We start from the raw sequence: 21,236 nt of genomic DNA, 5'->3' as shown, positions 1-21,236 counted from the left end.
CACAAGAAACTCCAATACTTGAGAAACTCACAGTATAGGAAAATTAGGTGTAAAAAAAATGCTGAATAAAAATAGGTTTAGGTCAATCTCAGCCCATTTGATGACCTAATAACAGCATTGGATCACACCATTTCTGTCAAAAATGGATGTAAAAAACCTCCATACTTTCTCAAAGAGTTTAAGAAAACATAAAAAATGTCATCAGCAGCTAAAAAATGTTACAGCCTCGGTTTAGGTCCACAAATAAAAATCCTGGGAGAAAAATTTAAAAAATTAAACCACTGAGCAAGCCATCTCAACAAGAAGAAGACCAATTAGGCTATAAGAAAAAATTAATCGAGAGATTCAGCAAAGAAAGAAACTAGTGACTCACAAGGTCAAAGGCCAGGTACTAATTGTATTAGCGCGCTTGCGCAACAGATTTTGTTTGTAAAATGCATAACCTATCATATGATTTTTTTATCATCGGGTTTCACTATACCAGAATGATAAGTGAACAACGATGGTATATGTAGTTGATGCATTATCCTGATATCAATGAGTTGGGTTTAAATGAGGCACTTGATGTCTTTTTCAATAGATAACTACATGTATTAGAAACATTGAGTGTGTGAGGATATAGAGATGATAAATGAATAAGAGAAGAATGTAAAACCCTTTTGATATTGTGAATTTTGTTTGTTTGGTGGGTATAATACAATTTTTCCGTTTTTGTTATCAAACTTCATGATTTCATATAAAGCTTAATACTAGAAATCAGAGGGAGGGAGGGGAGCACAGCCGCTAGCTAATGTTTAAAATATTTCTTCGGATAAAGAGGTAATTTTTCTGTACTATAATTATTATTATCATAGAACAGAAAATTATATTATTAAAACTGAATATTTCAATGTCATGCATCTGAACCACCATCCACGCGGAAAAATCGTACCCTGGATAAGTATTCATTATCATGTGATAGGGTACGGGTTCAAGGCTAGAGGTTATCCTGTGCGCATATGTATAGTAGTACCTTATTTACTTGTGTTTTGTATTATCATTTAAATTAATTCTTGGTATTAATAAATACGGACAGTATGGTGTTTGTAAAACACTGATACTCTGTATGGCCAAGATTAGTCTTACAAGAAAAGAATAGCTCCAGGATCAATTTCATATTAGATTTAAAATATTGTTAGGTGATGTCCATGCAAAGGAATTAAAAGACAAAGCTCTAAGCGTTCAAAAAGACAAAATCAAATCATGAATTAAAAATGAAATAAAAAGAGCATTAGTTTGTGTCTCTAAAGAATAAATCTAAGAAATATGAAAGCTCTACCGCCTACCCATTAATTTCTTAAAGCTTTTGTTTCAATTGAATAAAAACTATTTGACAATGTAATTACTATCGGGCTCGATAGTTCTTCACATGTGTAAGCGATAATGCTTTAAAATAAAATTAAGAAAAATCGACATCATTTGAGTGTTTTACTGCGGGAAGATTTAACTTGGAATAAAAGAGATGAGATGGGCGCGCCCACGCGCTAAATACAATAAGCCCTTCTGTAGCACCTTATCTACCTTTAAGGCCAGTTCCAACTACTGAACCCACTGTTCTACAACCACAAAGTCAAGGTCCAACTACAGTTCAAGGTCTACCATCTTGGTTTAGAATTCTTCCTTCAATATACAATAAAAAACATAACAATTAAATAAAGTGACGGCAAAAGACAAGAAATAGTTTTTACAGATGGTCACAACAGTACAAATGTAGAATGAAATCTTTGTTGGCGTTTAGGGGTGACATAAGAATAATGTATGCGACGTATTGGCAATGTTCTCGGATTTGCAAGATCAGAGATAAGAGAAATAGATAAATCACATCATAATCACAGCAAACTTTGAGAGGATTTGGATTTTCCCGACATAACAACTTTGAACGTCTAAGAGAAAGTTGTATGACATTGTTTTTTGATATTAAAAAAGCAAGAAAAATAATTAATTACGGTATAATCGTGTGGGATAGTAAAATTCCACCTCGGGACCAAAATTCACGGTCTTGGCCTCGGCTAAGCCTCCTCCTAGACCGTGAATCCTGTCCCCGCAGTTTGAATTCCACTATCCCACAATCGTAGATAATGAAGTCAGCCCCGGGTTCAGGTTCTATGGCCACTGTAAAAATATATTAAACTTAGAAAATCTTCATATCTACCCCCATATATGTTTGAGAATAATAGAATCATTCATTATTACGAGTGTGGGATAGTGAAATTCCACCGAGGGGACAAGATTCACGGTCTAGGACGAGGCTGTGCCGAGTCCTAGACTGTGAATCTTGGCCCCGAGGTGGAATTTCACTATCCCACACGAGTATATAATGAATGATTATTTTTCTCGCATTATATTAAAAAATGATGTTTGACAACTTTCTGTTATGACGTTCAAAAGATTACTTTCGGTTTATCCCTCCGCGTGCTGCAAATAGTGCAAGTCAAAATGAGAGCATACTGCAGTTTTTTAATTAAAAATATGATAAATTGTAATTAATTAAGCAACACAATTACTTAAAGGATAATCTCAATGCACCATTTTGCATTCCCCTACAGCAGACAATGTTTGTTTACGTTTTAAAACGGCGTAGTAATACACAGTGTGAGACAGAAAAATCTCACACTGCTGTCTCACACCGGACAAACCGATCTCACACCGGTGATAATGCGAGAAAAACTAAGTACATGCCTGTGATTCAATGAAGCCTTCTATAAGAGGGACTTGGACACAATTTTAGATCAAAATTTAATTTTTTTAATTTTTAGATATAAAATGGTTTACTTGCACATTTTCAATGATTGACCAAAATTTGAATGTTAGAATTGAAGTTATAAGTGAGATACAGTGGTAAGAATTCATTGTTACGTAAACAAAACTCGAGTCTTCTATTTGTTTTCAAATAATGTAAAGTATGGAATTACCATTTCTTTGGCAAAATAACTCGTAAGAAACAAGGCAAACTTGTTCAATGTGTTTATAAATTATATTATCATTAAAAAAAGCAACATTTGATTGAAACGTATAACAACAAAACATATAAGTAAACAACAAAAAGATTCGAGCTTTGTTTACAATACAAAGAATTCTAAACTCTTGCTTATAACTCAATATCTGACTTTCAAATTTTGAGAAGCATAAAAAATACCCATATTACCCATTCTAAACATAAAAAAGGGAAAATAAATTTTAAATTTTGGGCTCAAATCGTGTCCAAGTCTGTAATTCAAGGCCCCTTGATCAGGGTTTCAGGCCCTAGGGCATGGCCAATATGACCAAATAGATAAAATTTATAATTAATCATAGTAAATTGTCTTCTCTAATTCCACAGTAAGTGTAGATAAATGTAAACTGAATACATGATTGCAGTCATCATGATGCCTTCTTCCAAAATAATGAAATTAATGGCTTCTTTGTGAGGGATTGAGCCCATCGAGCAGGGCCTATATTGCCATATTTTTAGAACAAATTTAATCACCAATCTTCTCAACAAACACAGCAGGGGAAGATAAACTAACTGCATGGTTAATATGATATGAAGCCCTCTATCTTAGTTGTAAAAATATGACCCTCTATCTTAATTGTAAATATATATTATATATATATATATAGGTCAGGGATGCAGGTCCTGAGGCGGGGCCAATATAGCCATATAGTGCAAATGTGTTAAATCTATGAAAATCTACGTATCTACTCTCATGTATATTTGAGAAAAACTAAATATATGCCTGTGGTGTCCATGAAGCCTCCTCTTAAAATTGTGTAATTCAAGGCCCCTTGATCAGGGTTTCAGGCCCGAGGGCAGGACCAATATGGCAAATCCGAAGATATTTAGTTCCTACTGGTACATCTTCTAAAGTCATTGCTTTCGGTCATTCTTCACCAACTTGGTTTTACATAATATTTAATCGTTGTGGTTTGGAGATTGATTTGAAACTTTCATGCCGTACTAAAGAAACTAAAGAAAATGGGTCTTTGTAAAGGGATTTGGCTTGGAAGATAAAGAAGACGATTGTTTCTTACCTAGAAAATTGTTCCTTTTCGAGATAAAGGGCTTTCAAAAAATGCCATGGATTGTAGAAACACGACTCGGAGAAGTAGATCCACCAAATACTAGTACCATTAAGGAATCTATGGTGGATCCTTCAGGAGTAGTGTGACTCGCCCAAACGAGAAGCGCTCCTCAGGCCGACGATTTCCCAGGTTTATTTATCGGATTTCTCTAAATTTACTCAACTAATATGCAGTAAGGGAAGACGACCATTTACACTATTTATATAATTGTAGTTACTTCTTTTGAACTAATTAAGTTTTTGCTTATTGTGAAGTCTCAATTGAAAATTTATCTTTATGTTTAAAAGAATTAAACTTTCCTGAGGAACTACAGATTTTAAACGACTCAGTTTTTTTTATCATAGTCGGGGTTGTCGTTATCTTCGTTTCCGAAATTTTCTCGCAACATATTTACCACTTAAATAAACTATGAGGGCGACGATATAAAACATATTATATTGTTTTTACAATGCATTGAATCCACCTGATATCTGGTGTACTTAAAACGTCCTTGGATTTTCTTCATTTCTACTCTCGCATACAGAATGAACACAGTTGAATTTTTTAATCCTTTACCATTTCTCCCTAGCCGTTACTTAAGCTCGCTGGTAATGCCGCAGAGAGAAAACAATATTGGTATGTAATATGATTTATATTGGCGGTTACCGCCACATAGAATAGTAAACGAATGTTACAATACACAGAGCAACAAAGCACGTCTTGTCTCTTCGAAGTCAGGCAAAGGAGAGGCGATGTATACGTCATCGCGTGTGTCAGCAAGTTCATGCGGTAGCCAGGCAATTCGTACCCGCTATCGCCAGGACCACTACAATCAAATGCATATTGTTGGGCCTGTTTTGATGCTGTATGAATCATCTCTTTCTGTATGCACTTACCATGGACATAATCAGAATGATATTGAATGATTGCACATAAAAACTTTCAGGGCATGAACGAAATCCTCATGACAATTGTATACCACAAACCAGTTAATGGCGTCACCAAGACGTTTTACAGCTACAGGATCTGGTATTATTAAAATTACTTGACAAAAGTTGTTGTCTGTTGTAAAACACTTTGGTATTTAGTATTATCATTTCTGTGATGTGCTACCGTGTTATCCAGTTTTCATCTTAAAATATTTGGATCGATATGACAGTTCTGCATTAATTATCTACGGGAGTGCGATTTGAGTGGACTTCGTCCGAAAGTTGATTATGCCAAGTCTTTCCGAGGTTCTTCAGAGCACCCTAGCTACTTTAAACATTCATTTTAAACGGACCTGACAGCATGCAAGGTATCATTCTATAATTGATGGTGTCTGATCTCTCAAAAGCAAAGTCGAACTAAGCACGCAAATAACGAAACAAACTTGAATATTCATACAGTGATACACAATCCTAATTGGTCATGCTGTTGAATATATATATGTGAAACCATTTCCCACTTAATCCAACTGCAAATATTTTCTGCTCCCTCTCTTTTTTAGTCAATTATATTTGTCTGAAGGTAACAAATAAAAGTTCTGCCTGTTTTTCAGTCTTTTCTTTGCTAAAATGGTTATAGGGTACATGTCAAAATATTTTACCATTATAGCCAATTTTATAAAATTAATATCTTACCTCAAATTTGTAGATTTTCTAACAGGAAATGGTAGACGTGGAAATAACCTTAATGTACAAGTTTATCAAATTGTTCACCATTTATTTACAGACTGTGCGTCTCTGCACGTCATTTCAATAGAATTTTATGGGTAACGTCAACAGGCCACAACCACAGAGGGTAGCACGTTGGCAGATCAGCTATCCGAAGGGGGGGGGGGGGGTGATAATAATATGAAATACATATATATTCACTGAAGAAAATAAGTTTTTAGTAAAAATATTCAAATAATCAGTATGAAAAGAAAACAATGCCAGTGAAAGTTTGAGTTTGCCAGTAAAAAAAAATCCAATGGCTAAAATTTGTTAGTGGTCAAAAAAGTTAATTTTGATTTCTGCTATTATTTTATTGAAACTTGTCAAAATATTTCTTGTTCATTACCAATTGAAGATTTTGTTGAGAGTTTTTATGTATTTAGGGAAGCAATACCGGACAAAATGCTACAAACTTGAAGCCTTAGTTAAAGTCTGTATGTTCATGTCTTAGAAAGCTCGCTCATTCCTTGAAGATGTAAAGGCATTGCAAGCATTGGTTTCGCAATCGCATATCATCTTCTAGAGAGTAGGAATCAGACAAATAAATGAATGCTTAGCGCCTCTACTACCACTTTCAAATAACATGTTAAGAAAAATAGCATAATTGAGGTTATCATACTAACACATCAAGATGATTTATGAATGAGGAGGACTAGAGGGTATTATAGTGATTATAGTGAGCGAGACAAACTCATGCAATTGTAAGGGTTACCAAAACACGGTCCGTTTTTTCCCCACAATCATAACTCATTTTTCAAAATAGAATGTTTCTTTTACATGTACCTGGAATTTTTTATATACCCAATTAACTTAAACCCAGAAATTATCTGTAACGCGCGAAATAGTTTTGTAAATGTCTTCTTTTCCATCAGAAGGCCTTGCCCTAATTTTATGGTTTTTTGGGAGTTGATTTTAATCAACTCTCCTATGCAGTTTCTCTGACAAACCGAAAGTGAAAGAGTGTTTGGACCAAAGCACAAATCATCGCCGCTGACAAGACTTAGTTCTTGAAAGTATTGATAAATTCGAAATAATGTACGCTAAAGCTTTTTTTTTCGAGGAAACTTATTTATAAATACCTTGAAAATAGCCAGATTTTAAATGGTACGAACAATTTAGATGTTTTTTGTAGTCGTATGTATTCTTACGCCAGAGTTCAATGTAGTCTCGTTCAACTCGACGCTCGGCTGTCTCCGTAAATCTCCGACAAGCAGAGAGTCTCTCTTGCTTGTCGGAGATTAACGGCGACAGCCGAGCGTTTGGTTGAACGAGACGAGAGTTCAATATTGCTTGGATCCCTAAATTTTCCAGAAATATATCTATCACTGATACATAGTTTGATTGAACTAAATTAATTCTATCTTAAAATATTACTTAACATGATTCATATGGGGTTTTATCAACATTCTTGTGTCGAAAAAGTCCGAAAATTCATATTATAAAAATGTGCGTAATTCAAATACAGATTAGAAAATACCTTCACTTGTCATGCAAAATAAAATATCATTGAATTTTAAATAAATAAACGTTGATAAAATCAACTCCCGTCAGTTCTTCGGTACTTTGATCATAATAAGGTCTTTCGTCTTCAGCGGAAGACCTAACTGGTTTCTACTATTTATTAAGGTATTCCGTCACAATGGAAGAACTGTTAGTAATGGTACTGTTTTTTCTTTCTTTCTTTCTTATTTTTCCCCGTTATTTTTCAGCGAAATTTCTCATAGGTGACTTCATGAATTTTCCTGAAAATATTAAGGAATGATATAGAATAAAGAATAAAATTACTTCGAGGCGTTTTTCTCATTTTTTCAAAATTCATTTCAGGTCGTCCGTTTTCTGTCCCGTGACAAGAAAACCTTGTCTCAATTAGATCTCAGAAACGGTAAAGACTTGAACAACCAAAGTTTGTGGAAAGATATACATATTTATGTAGATGTGTTTAAACTGTTCCGATTAATTCGTCGTAACAGAAAGTATTAAAAAGTTTTTTCTTCATTTTTGTTGTTACGTTTTACCTGGAATTTGCACCTTACTGTAAAAGATTATGTAGTTCATGGATACAATGTAAAATGAAAACATGCTTCTGCTAGGACAATACGTTGATTGCATGCTGCCATGGTACAAAATCATTATGTTCTATAATGCTTCAGAGATGACATCCTAGAACTGTTGTATTTCTCTGGAGCAAACTGACTCTGCATTGCCGGGCATAGGAAAGTTTAAATCTTTTAGCTGTTGTCCATTATTAATTAAGGTGATTGAGATTTCGCGTCAGAGCTACATCTTTTAATATAACTGCTTATTCAAACATCCATTGCTGGGTTCTTGTCTGCATAAAACATGAAGCATGAGTAACTAGCAAATATTGATATCAAAATGTGAACTATCAAAGCTTATATAGCAGGAGAGTAATGTTGTACTTCTCCATTCTGATTGTGTATTCTGAAAGCAACATCTCTTAACTATTATCAACGAATTGACGTATTATTGTAACTATTAACTAAACATTAAATCATCCACGAATTTTGATGCCTTCTTGTACAACTATGAATGAACTTGTAAGAACTTCTATTTATTCGAAATATCAAATAGTTTTATCACTGGACGGACAGACAAACAATATGATGAATTGTGATTTCTGGCGCACCTCATTTCCAATGGTCGACTGCAAAACAATGACAGTTTCTCGGTGAATTTAAAATACTGCGTCACATTCAAATGCCTTATGAACATTTCTGCTGTGTTAAAGATAAAATGAGATAATAGACAATTGTCAGGTCTACAATTGTGCATTTGTCCTGCTGTTTTTATATATAGTAGAAACAGAGATAGTACATCGGTGAAAAGGAGGGAATTTGAGTTATTGCGTTACATCAAAAGTACTTGCTGACAAAGAGGTAATCATAAGTTATAAAGGTAGGTGTATTCCTTATGGATCTTTAAATAACAAGAAAATTCAAAGGCTATACTGCGTCGCATAAATGAGCTGTCGGACAGAGAGACGCAAGTAGCCTAGTTTGCGATGTTGTTGCACTAACGGACACTCTTTCACGTTATGTAAGTAAATGTTGGTATTTTTTGGTACAAATGGTCGTCAAGAGAGAATTACTAGCTAGCCCCCCTCTTCTTTGTAAAAATAAAGATAAGTAACATAAGATAAGTATTATATAAATAGTGCCTGTTTGGGAGGGTAACTATTGAAATTGACACCCCGAGACAACCATTGCCAACCGACACGGAGCGGAGGTTGACAATGGTTTTCGAGGGGTGTCAATTTCAACAGTTACCCTCCCAAACAGGCACTATTTATTTTATTATACTGAATGTCTTAATTTTAGAGAAAATTTTACTGTTTTCATATAAAAATGAAGTGAATTCTACGGCGAACCGTACGCGCATAATTTACGAGCATGTAACAATTCGTCGTGTTACCCGTTGCCAAGTGTGTTGCTAACGCTGAGGGTAATAGAACAGATTACCAACTGTGTCTAAACCAATCAGATTTCAGTATTTAACATGAAAGTATGATAAATTTAAATGTTCAAATTTATTCCTTTGAAAAAAATCATATAAATATTAAAATGAAAAACAAACATGGCATAAAGAAGTCATTTTTAGACTTGTGAATTTCCATTCACAAGGAAACAAATTGTTTATGGCATATAAGGGTGCAGTTGGTTTGATTCCAATCCGAATTGCAGTTTAGATATATTTTAGAAGTAAACCAGGGAGAATATTTCACATATCAATCAACTTATTACTTGGGTATGAATAATGTATTTGTCTCATACAAATTTAACTTCACTTATTATATTAAATATTGTATTAATCATTTGAATACTCTATATGTGAATAGATGCGCATGTCGCAAAAAGTCGACAGTTCATTGGATAACAAGTGTATTTGAACCCTGCAGTGATATATCGTACTATATGGGTTTTTTTTTCATTTAGCCAAATCTACATAGTTTAAAGTTTACATAGTTTAAAGAGGTTCGATCCTCTGATTTTGGGTAGCCATTTTGTGTCACTTCTAGTCTGGAAATTCTGTGTCATATATGAATTCTACTTGTAAATTCCTTTTTTACAATGCCAAATAAACTCTATCGAATAAAATAGTGAAGAAAAAAAATCCATATTTAGAAAGTGTAGTAAGGGACTATATTTTGTGGCGGAAGGTTTTTAAGAAGAAAATGAACATTTTTCATAACTCAGTTGTTTTAGAGTACCCTAAATTTAGCTTTCATATTTTCCGTGCAGACCAAATTTTTAGTTTATGCATTGGGTTATCTTCGTATTGTTTCAAAAAACACATTTCAACAATATTTCAATATTTCTATCGACATATATTGGCATGTTTAAGTGATATTTCATAAAAGTAAAGAAAAAATAAACTCCAATTTTCCCCTAAAATTAGATTATTTCATGCCATATCTCAAAATTTACATTATAGACCCATACTTTTGGTTTTATTTTCTGAATATTTAAGTTTCTTTTGACAAGTCTGTCATAATTTGAGAAAAAGTTTGAGACTTTTAAATTACATAATTGCCTGTTGAATCGTTTATGAATAAAAATAGTATTTTTTCAGTGCAAAAAGGTCAAAATATAAATAAGGTGAAGAAATTGCAAACTTTTTCATTATGATAATTTTCATTTTATTAATTCTAAATAATGTAAATTTGTATTTGATACCATGGTTCATTTCGATAAAAAATTATAGAGGGAAAAGCGATTTATGTGCAATTTGCACTTTCAGTGCAGAAAGGTCATATTAAATACACCGTAGCACCGAAAGGAGCATATAGACCCCAAAATTTTGTTTTGAGTTTTGGTTTAGATATGTGTGTAGATATTAAAACAATACTTTAGAAAAAAACTTAGAGACTTTGATCGCAGGATCCAACGTCCATAAAGCGTGTCAAATAAAGATTTTATGAAATTTTTGAACTTCTAAAAAGTTACATTGGCTTTATAATTTTTATACATCGAGACGTGCATTGCAAGATAACCTTACAGATATATAGTAATATTTCTCTCTCTCTCTCGCTCTCTCTCTCTCTCTCTCTCTCTCTCTCTCTCTCTCTCTCTCTCTCTCAACACAGATATGGGTGTATTATTATCGTACTTGTAGTTATTCTGACAAATACTTTCTCAAACTGTAACACACGTAACATTGTTTTTCAAAATAAAGGGGCAAGACCTACAAGTAAAACAAAAAAAATCTTGCCAAACAGAAAAAGACATTTTATTTACACACATGGCCATTCTAAATATGAAGTTTGTTTCTAATAAGGGTCAAAATGAGTGAAAAAAAAGAATTTCAACCAAATACAATTATATTACTTGACAATTTGTCCCCTCTCTGCAGTCAAAACCCCTTGGTCGGGGTTCATGAAATTCATACTTTTGCAAAAGCTATGCAAATATGAGAAAATTAAATGAGAAATTTACCGTTTTGCTAAAAAATTAAAAGTAATTGACAACAGGTCCTTAAAACAGGTCTATAATTTTTCAGATGTGCTTTCCGTTCTGCCAGATTGTGTCTTTTTTTCCCGCTGCATGTATTTAACATCACCAATGCTTCAAGATTCCATAGATCATTTTTTGCAAATGTCCACAATGTTTTCCGTTTTTTGAGTTGATTAAGGAAAGCTCAATTTTCCATTTCCCGAATGCTCATTATGGTATATTTAAAGCCTATCCCAACCATGAATTACAGGTAACAGGTTTTTTCAAGTGTCCACTAAATTTTTTAATTGTGTTTTGCTCGAGTGTTTAATTATACCCTCAAAAAACTCTGTTTTCTGATATTTTCATGAAATAAAATTTTAAATAAAGTTGGTAATGTGATCGATTGATTAAAAGATAATATAATTGTACTATATTTAAAATGTAAATTTTATTTCTTTCAGGGCCGTCTTCACACTGTGTTTTTTGATAATCCAATTAGGTATCCTTGTTTATATCACTTTGTTATTCTATCCAAACTATGAAAAAGGTAGTAGGATTTGTTTCAAAAAAGAGGATGATGAAGCACAAAGACTAAAATATAGACTTCATGGGATGCAGAAACTGTTAAAATTAGTATACAGGAAAGCAAAAGTTGGGAACAGCCGGGAGGAATCTTGTGATATTGAAACAGCCATATTATTCTTGAAGAAAAATAATGTGTCCAAAACAGTATTCACGAACACATTTGAAGGTATATATGTTCAACTGCAGGCGTATTGTTCCTTAGATAAATCAAAATAGTTCAAAGGGAATATGTTTTAAAGCAGCTTCGGTAGCCAAGTGTCCGATTCGTTTTTCTCATCTCCCGAAAAGCGAATCGGACACTTGGCTAGCAAAAGTGGTTTTAAAGCAAATTCTCTTTAGGTTGACTCACTACACCTTGAAATAGTTTCTCAAATCAGCAGAAAGTTAATTAATTAATATAAAAGATAGATGATATCTAACTATATTAGTCAAATAGGCGAAACAATATGCAAATTCGATTATAACTATATATTAAAAAATTAATTCAGTGAATATAAGCAAATGCCCAAGGTGGGTTCTAACTCATGATCGGCGGTTCACAAGCACAATATTTGAACCACTGAGCTATGACGACATTCAACCAAATTGATTGATATAAACAATTTAACAAAACTATCAACTTGTGACGTATGTCTGTATGCCTTGGCTTTGTGAGGTACCTTACATGTTATTATAATTATTATTTATGTAATGAATTTTCAACTATGAGTTTCACGTTTGGATTTATTTTAGATTTTGCACCCTTAGGAGGTAGAGACTGGAGCTTTAAAACATACATTCCTTGCTCAAACAAATCATTAGAGGTCAATGGAACCAGTAAAGAACTGATTCGGAGCCAATTTATACCTTCGTGTGTCAATTATGACGTAAAATTGGAAGCGAGAGAAAACTTAAATGAGTCTTTGAAATTTCCTGGTACGTGTCTCAAACAAGTTATCGACAAGTTTTGTACAACACAATTTTTAGTTCCAAATATTTTACACTACATTTGGTTGGGAAAAGGAAAATTTGAGTTCATATTTTTTGTTAGCATCTTTAGTGGTTATAAAAAACAACACCCTTGTTTGATATTTTTGTATTACGATACGTTACCATCGGGTAAATGGTGGAATCTTTTACTCCTGTATGTGTCTAACATCATACCAGTTAGTGTGAACCCTCCATCAAAAATAGGAAACCGGAAGATCGTATTTGTTGAGCACAAGTCGGACATACTCAGGCTGCAGATTCTGAGAGGTATGTATTATTGTGTGACTTTTTCCTTTTGAAGTGAGATTGGTTGTTCAGATGACCCTTTTTGCAGACATTATGACATTGGTTATCCCCTGTACGTGTACACTGGAATATCCAAACTCTTAGAAAACAATATTATTAAAATCAGTTTGTTAAGTATCGAAGTAAAACATTCAATTTAAATAAACAAACCTATTTTCCTATGGAAAGCCAGATGGAAGCCACACATACAATTATAAAACTCTCTATACTTTTAAAGTATTTGCTAACATTCTTGGATTGCTTTAAGTATTTCTGGATTGACAAGTACCAGAAAAGCAGTCATTAAGAGCGCAAAAAATACTTTTTTAACTTTTATACTTTTTTTAGACATGTGAGAATAAGCAGTAAGGTGGCACGACACATTAGCGCACTATTTGATGGATCAATGTAGAATTCTTTTTAAAACATGATTTTACATTTGATAAATGTTTGTTTCAGAATATGGAGGGATTTATCTTGATACTGACCAACTGCTGTTTACATCCTTAGACAAGTTCCGTGAAAGAGAGTGTACCATGGGAGTGGCGTCGGACGGTTATCTCGGAAGTGCGGTGATTATAGCTAGTAAAAACTCAGCATTTATCAAAAAATGGATGGACAGCTACTCCGCTTACAAACCAAACTCATGGGGGCAAAACTCTGTAATCATGGCAACTAAACTGGCTAAACAGAATCCCAATCTTATTCACTTAGAAAGGCATTACTGTTCATTTTATCCACACCCTACCTATCTATTTAAACAAAATTACAAATGGTCACATAGCTATGGACTCCATATATACAAGCCAGGACGCGAAAAACAGTTGAAACAATTAAACTTTTCCAGCATTAGGAAACTGAACAATACACTGGGGGCAGCTTTCCGGTTCGTTCTCTTTGATAATAAGGAACTATGTTTGTGATTTTCAATTTCACATTTTAATGCTTTTTTTTAAATTTTATTTAAATACAACTTTCACAAAAGAAAGAACAGATATACAATGATATAAGACATATACACTTATAATAAAGTTGGTTGATATATTTCTCGAGTATAATATGATTATACGGATGTATATACACATGTGTACATTATCAGCAATATAATTTTATTATTGTCATGAAAGTTGTTATTTTTTGGGGGTATATAATGGGGGCGAGGGGATGAGGGAGGGGTAGAAATTGAGTGATTTGTCCATAAGTTTAAAAAGGAAATTCACTGACTTACTATAAATTAATCTTGCTCTTGTATTCTTTCACATACTTAAATACATGCATGTATGACATGTACATTGGCATAGACACAAACATAATACACATGCATATATAACAAAGTGTGTTTCCATAAATCAGGATTTACCAGCATATGATTTTGATTCAATTCACCCATGGGGAGGAGGGAAAGAATGGAAAAATAAAATAAAAATAAAGCAGGGAGTAGGGGGCAGGTACAAAAATAGAAGCAGATTAAAGAAAATATCTATAATTTTAGCTTTTGGAAGATGTTTGACCAATAGTTATTATACTCTTGGTATCCGCAGTTTTTTAGAAGAATATATTTTTCAACATAGAGTCTGTTAATAATGGTATGCTTTTTAATTAATACTATTTTAAAGTCTTGTGACAGCACAATTTCTATGATTGTAAGAATACGGACGTGAAGAATATGAAAATTTAGCAGCATTAAATACTAAAATACTTTAATTTAATAAAACATCTTATTTTTTACTTCATCAGATGACAATCCAAATCGTTTGATAAAGATCATTTTACAATATTGGGTTTTATTCTAAAACATTTTACAGATAACTATGATATTCTAATAATAACTTGTTATTCCCTGCACAACTTTTCCATTCGTCCATTTTTAAGTTCTTTTTTCAACAGTGTATAAAATTTTTGACAATTAAAACATGTAATAGAAAAATTTATTTCAACAGGGGCTAGTAAATGTGTTCAATCATGTGTATGTTAGTTAACTGTACTCTCTTGGCTATCTCGATGAAGAAAACTGGTCATGCTATACAAACCATAATTTAACTGCTATTTAGATCTTGCATTGTTTCTTAACTGACAATGTATTTTATTATATTTACGTGTTTCATTATGAAAAAGTTTTAATTTTCTTGTAAAAATAAGATTCTAGTAGACCATGTAAAAGGATATTTTAGAAGCATTGTTATCAGGTAAGTTGAGCCATTATTTGACAGTGGATGGGAGAAACTGTCCATGTAAAATGTAGTTCAAATTTGTGGAAATTTAAATTGCACATCACTGGATCTTAGATAATAAGTGTAAATTGTAATTCATACAATCATTAGTACTGAGGTGATTTTAACTAGTGAAGTTCACAGGTGCTTAAGGACAGGATCGACACTCCTCCCCCATCCCCCCCAAAGATTATAGACCCCCGGGGCTTTATTATTATTATTTTTTATTAAATCATCCTTTTATGACGTATTTCTAATCTAATTAATACATTCATTGCCCCAAATTACCTAAAACAAATATTTTTAAAAAATCAGACCCTCTACATTTATAATACAAGAATCCATCTAAAACCAACGGAAGTAAGGGTTTATCGCAAGGAAGATAACTCATAACATAATTTTTTTTATTTTCTCTTTTATGTCTCACATTGTAATACAATCAGTATGAGTGCCTTCTTTTAGATTTTCCAGTTCCCAAGACCATAAAAAAAATTTCGCGGCTTGATTAGAATTCATACTTCTTATGAATTGTACTTTTTTCGAGTTTGCCATGCAATTTCATAAATCTCTCGGAGTTGTCTTCCTTGCGATAAAACCTCACTTCCGTTGGTTCTAGATGAATCGGTTCAAAACTTGCAACTTGTCGGTGAAAATTGTCCTATTTACCTAATAAATGTATTTACACGGGCATGGGGTCGATCCTGTCCTCAAGCACCTGTGGTGAAGTTTACTCCTAATTTGTAGAAGGCTTCATCCTATTTCAACGTAAGGATTTGTACGAGAGGAATAACACCTTAATATGTTTTAGGAGTTTAGCATCCTTTTTTGAGCATTTATCCCAAACAACGTCACAGTACTAAAGAACAGGTTTAATTAAAGCAAAATATATCTTGACAAGTCTTAATAACAGAGGCCTAGATGAGTATTATATTTAATCTGAAAAATACAGGCCAGTGTTCTCTGAAATAAACAGGTTTTGTAAGCATTGAATTCAAAAAGTCATTTTTCAATCATTCAACCTATGCTAAGTTACTCTTGTAACTAGATCACAAATATTGTTAATATACAATAACAGTAGATATGGTAAAAAAAAAACATAGCCTTGAAGGCCAGTGGCATTTAGATGTGAAACCATCTATTACAACATTTTGCTGTCTATCTAAATAAATGATCATTATGCTAAAGTTTGTCAAAAGCCTTAGAAATGTCACAAAAAATAAGTTGTATACTTTTTTCTTGGCTAGACTAGAAATTAAAGTGAAATACATTTCGACAAATTGATTTACAGTTGAGTCACCAGGCTGAAACCCAGATCTGATATTTATAAATTACATTATTATCACTTATAAAAATATGTAAACACAGAAGTTTTCTTAGTCTTAATGATGTGTTGAAAAATTAATCTTTATAGAAGTAGATAATACTAGATATCTATTTCAATATCCTTGGAGACCTACCATCAGGGCCAGGTTGTTTACTACAATGTATACCTACAGCTTGGTCATCTACTTCCTCTTCAGTAATGAGGAGCTCAGGTAAACTATTGTCTTCCCTTGAATAAAATAAACTCAAAGAATTTTTCCCATTAAGGACGTTGTTTACTCAGGGTTTGAGTTCTCAAATTCGGATTGTTTTTAAGTTCAATGTCATGAGTAAAAAAATTTCTAAACACTAAAAGTATTCATGAAATGAATTATTTTTTGACATACCGTTCGATATATTTACTATATTTTGAAACTAGGCTCAAACAAAGGTCGACTTTTAGCAAAACAGAGGAAATTCGGATTAAAATTTTCAGATTTTGTTTTTCACTGAAAATTTTTTGGTAGTACTGTGATATTCAAGTTAAGATTTTATTTGTTAGTCAACATAATTTTGCATATTTTCTGTTGGTTTTATCTCACTTTTTTGTTTAAATAATCGAATGACACACACTACAAAAATATTGAAAAATGCTTAAAAACGATAAAAGACAACATATCTCAAAATTTTGATCATTGACCTCATATAAGTTTTATGCCTGCAGTGTAAGGTCAATATACCTAGTTTAACACTATGAATTTTTAAGTATTATCATCATTCAGTTTTTTGTTAAATTGAATAAAAAAATGTTAGGAATTTGAAAACTGTTAGAGGTAATTCGGACTGGAATATTTATAAAAATTGCGAATGAAAACTTCATGCTTTGTGTCTGTTTAGTTTTACTGCCATTCATAAACTGTATTTCATTTTTAAAAGAGTTTAGCAATTTGTATTTTTTTTCAATTAAGAAAATCTCAATCATAATGTAATATTTTTAGTGATTTTTCTTAAATTTTCAAAAAATATTCAATGGCCATTATCTCAAATAGTAGGTCATTGACCTACTTTTTGAAAGTGAAAAATAGCACTACCATGAAAGGTCTTTAACACACAATAGATGATTTTTCATTATCATCAGTGGAATTTTTTTTTCATTCTGAGTAAACGTATACCTTAATGTCTGAAAAAGAAAAATTGGAGAATTGTGTAACCCAAGCAACATTCTTTTTCACTCATAAACGCCACTATGTGTGATAAAGGCTGCTTTTTCCCTACTTCCTTTATCCAACTCAATCTGCTAAAAACCTGACATTAAATCGAGATTGGTAAAATAAGTTGCAATAGCTTCACCAATGGCATCAAAATCGCTTTCTCTATGGGGCAAGGGAAAAGACATGGGTATTGTTATCTTGTTCAACGCCCTGTTATCACACGCAAACTTGTACATATATGTACTGTTTTTCTTTTTGGACCAAGACTACTGGTGAGTGTCATTCAGAGTTATAAGCTTGAATTATGTCAAGCATTTCTTAAGGTTTCTCCATCCTTGATGTTTATATGGTTTAATCCGTGTGTTTTTTGTTTAAATTTGAAAATAAATAAGTAAACATTCAAATTCAACTTAAATATTGATATGTTGCAAATATTTTGTTCATGCTGCAGGAGCTTACACAGGTACACTATCAGGGCAGCTACAGCACGACAGCTCTGCGACGAACATCACATTTTTTAACTGATTTCTATATAATAAAGCATTTTTAACCGGGTTTTCCAACGGAAGAATCTGGTTATTAAAATGGTGAAAATGGCGGGCGGGCTGGCGGATAACACCTCCTACAGTTTTCAAGATTGGAAGTTGTTCTTTTGCAGATTAATTCTACATATATCAAAGGTGTGCATATTTCTAGGATTTTGATTTCTGATAATTTATGAAAAAAAATAGCTTTTGAACTCAACCATTTTTTGACAAAATATTGCAAATAGGGTATCCTCATTGTACGGATAACTCCTCCTACAGTTTTCAAGATAGGAAGTTGTTCTTTTGCAGAAAAATTGTACATGTATCAGAGGTGTGCATATTGCTAGGATTTTGATTTCTGATTTTTATGAAAAAAAACAGCTTTTGAACTTTTTTTTGGCAAAATATTACATATAGGGCCTCCATTTCACTGGAAATGGTAGGTAGTGTTTATCTATTCAGGGTTGACGTGGATTATGGATACAGTTCAAATTAAAGAAAAAAAGGTTTTTTGTCACATTGACAGCTTTTCACTTGTTTAAAAGAAATTAATTGCAATCCTTTATTTTATGTTTTTAAACATTTTAGGGCAATTTAAACTTGCCAGAATAAAAGCTATCGCATTTACAGTGCATTTTAATACAATTTTTAACCATGAATAAGTACAGTTTAGCAACAAAAATAATCTATAACTTTTGAAATAATGGTTCAAACTAACTGAAAATTGGTACAACTGAAATTCATTATATAAACTATCGAAATATGCAATGAAATGTTTACTTTGCCAGGTTAAAAATTATAAATTGTAGTCTCTGTCAAGTTTGCCTATGTACGGTTTTATCAGTTTTTAATTGAATTTAGCAATCTCAACTCAAACTACTCCCTATAAATTGTTAAACATCGGTATGATTTCACTTTACTTTTTACGTATCTTAAAATGTGTTAAACACAAGTATAAACCAAACAATATTGGCCATGCATCACATAACACTATTATAACCGATAACGCTAAAATATTCCGGAATGCTCACAATGACGTCATGCGAAAATTGAAAGACCTTAAGGTTACCTATCAATTTCCCTAGATTCATGGGGAGATATACTGTAAAAGGGTGATCGAACAGGTAGCAAGCCATGTTTTGTTTCTATGTGAATTTTGTGTAAAGCTGTTCTACCTAACTCTGTCAAATCAAGAGCAAAGTTTTCCCTGTAATTAGCCAAAAATTCTGAAATATTTTGTTTTTGATTTGGTTCTAAATCTGCATTGTTAAGATTGAAATAAATTTCCTTTTGTTTTTGAATTTTTGTTGTGATTTCATTTACTTGCAGAACTTTGCTTTTGTTTTGAGATGTAGCACCTAATAGGAAAATGTGTTTTTGATTTATTTCCATAGCATGAACAACGGTATAATTGTGAGGCAAAGAAATGTAGTGACAATGAAGATTCATGATTTTATTGACACCCATTTGCTTATGAACCTTTAAAAAACATTTTATAGCACTTAAATTCTAGACTTTGCTAAAAGTTTACCATGTAGCTCAAGTTACACTTCTTTATCTTGCTGTTGTTGACGCGAAATTCTGACTTGTACAACCATTTCTGACCTAGCTGGTATTTCAACTGGATGAGTATGTCATGCTAATCATGAACTGTGTCAACAACACAAATATTTGGTGAATCGTGCTTTTCTGGAAAGTGCATGATGTTGGTGCTAGCAAAGGCTATAGTAGTGTTTGTAGCACTCAAAAAGTCAATTCCTAAAATAAATGAGTGATACAAACCATCACCAATACGATCACTAAAGGTATACCTAGCATTTTTTATTGTGAATTCAATTCTTTTTTGCCTAGCACTGCAAACAGTTGTCCACTGGCACCCATCACTTAAAGAAAATCTGGGTTGAACTCTGAACCAAAATAAGCAGTTTTTATTTAAAGAAAACTTTACTCTAAATTTAACATAAGGGTGATAAAGTTTACCCTAATTGGACATTTGTCCCTGTGCCCATCTTTAGAAACATTCATATAAATAGGCTCAAATCCCTATTCCGAAGTTTTGTTGATTGTGTCGTGAGTGCTTGTATGTCTGTCTGTCTGTCTGTCTGTCCAAATTTGCCTTTTTTATTCGTCTTCTAGTGTTCTCTACAGCATTTTCATAAATGATTCTATCCATTACAAATAAATACATCTTTTAGTTCTGGCTCTACAATTGTAAAATGAATCACAAGACTCATCACAGCATAAGCACTGTTGAGATGGCCTCGGTTTGGAACCCATGTTTTTCTGCTGGCTATGCTGTAGAAGCGTCTAGTCTCCTGTAGCACATTGATATTAGATGTCTTTAGTGCACTGATTCGCTGTTCCAGGAACGTTAACGCATTGCACCGGTTGCAGATGGACTGAGCCATTTCCGCTAACATGACATGAGTTTTAATTAAAGTCCTCCATGTTGGTTGGATTTACTTTAACCTTATCTGCTTTTATTTTGGTTTTTAGGCCTCTCGTGGTCTTTTGATGGTTTGGTTTGTGTCCATTTTCAAGTCAGTCGCTTTTTCTGTAGTTCAATTAAATAAATTCCTTGACACTATCTGTTGCTCCTTGTTTTAGTTCTAAAAGATCAAAGACGTGGTTTGAAGGAGGATTAAAGCTTTATAGATGGAGTTGAGTGTAAACTTTCTAACCGTGTTTAATGAATTTAACCAAGTCTCCGCTGCTCAGATTAAATAGAACGGCAAGTATAGAATTGCTGTTTGCTCAGACAATTTTTGAAGGCTGATGAATGCCATGAGCTTCATCCATCATTGAACTGCAGATGTTTTGCCATCAAACTTTACCAACTTGATGTTTGATAACTGTCTTGGCTTTTGGGTTTGTTGTGGCATGGAGTGTGGTGGTGGTGGTGGTGGAAGAAATTCCC

The 21,236-nt window shown here is 33.0% G+C and overlaps 1 protein-coding gene across 4 annotated transcripts; it reads left to right on the top strand.

Moving 5' to 3' along the window:
- The first annotated feature begins 8,554 nt into the window (after window positions 1-8,554).
- LOC105317664 (uncharacterized) lies at window positions 8,555-14,084 on the top strand. Of its 4 annotated transcripts, XM_066079993.1 has the most exons (6): window positions 8,698-8,834; window positions 11,295-11,498; window positions 11,692-11,981; window positions 12,548-12,730; window positions 12,962-13,051; window positions 13,529-14,084. In XM_066079993.1, the coding sequence occupies exons 2-6, from the start codon at window positions 11,452-11,454 to the stop codon at window positions 13,990-13,992; spliced, it is 1,074 nt and encodes a 357-aa protein (XP_065936065.1). In that variant the 5' UTR covers window positions 8,698-8,834; window positions 11,295-11,451; the 3' UTR covers window positions 13,993-14,084. The 4 variants fall into 4 exon arrangements, with proteins under 4 accessions (XP_019918524.3, XP_065936065.1, XP_065936066.1 ...); XM_020062965.3 differs by lacking the exon at window positions 8,698-8,834 and adding an exon at window positions 8,555-8,693 and having other exon boundaries at window positions 12,548-13,051; window positions 13,529-14,083; XM_066079994.1 differs by lacking the exon at window positions 12,962-13,051.
- The last annotated feature ends 7,152 nt before the right edge of the window (window positions 14,085-21,236 follow it).

This window comes from Magallana gigas, chromosome 3, assembly GCF_963853765.1.
Source record: "Magallana gigas chromosome 3, xbMagGiga1.1, whole genome shotgun sequence".
Classification (NCBI taxonomy): Eukaryota; Metazoa; Mollusca; class Bivalvia; order Ostreida; family Ostreidae; genus Magallana; species Magallana gigas.
Note: the sequence above shows the minus strand (reverse complement) of the source record. Positions and strands in the feature narration are given on the sequence as shown.

Bases quoted from the DNA above. Each gene is read 5' to 3' on its own strand.
- LOC105317664 (XM_020062965.3), top strand. From the start codon at position 11,452: ATGCTCATTATGGTATATTTAAAGCCTATCCCAACCATGAATTACAG. The intron at 11,982-12,547 runs GTATATATGTTC...GATTTATTTTAG, and splicing joins ATTCACGAACACATTTGAAG to ATTTTGCACCCTTAGGAGGT. The intron at 13,052-13,528 runs GTATGTATTATT...TGTTTGTTTCAG, and splicing joins CAGGCTGCAGATTCTGAGAG to AATATGGAGGGATTTATCTT.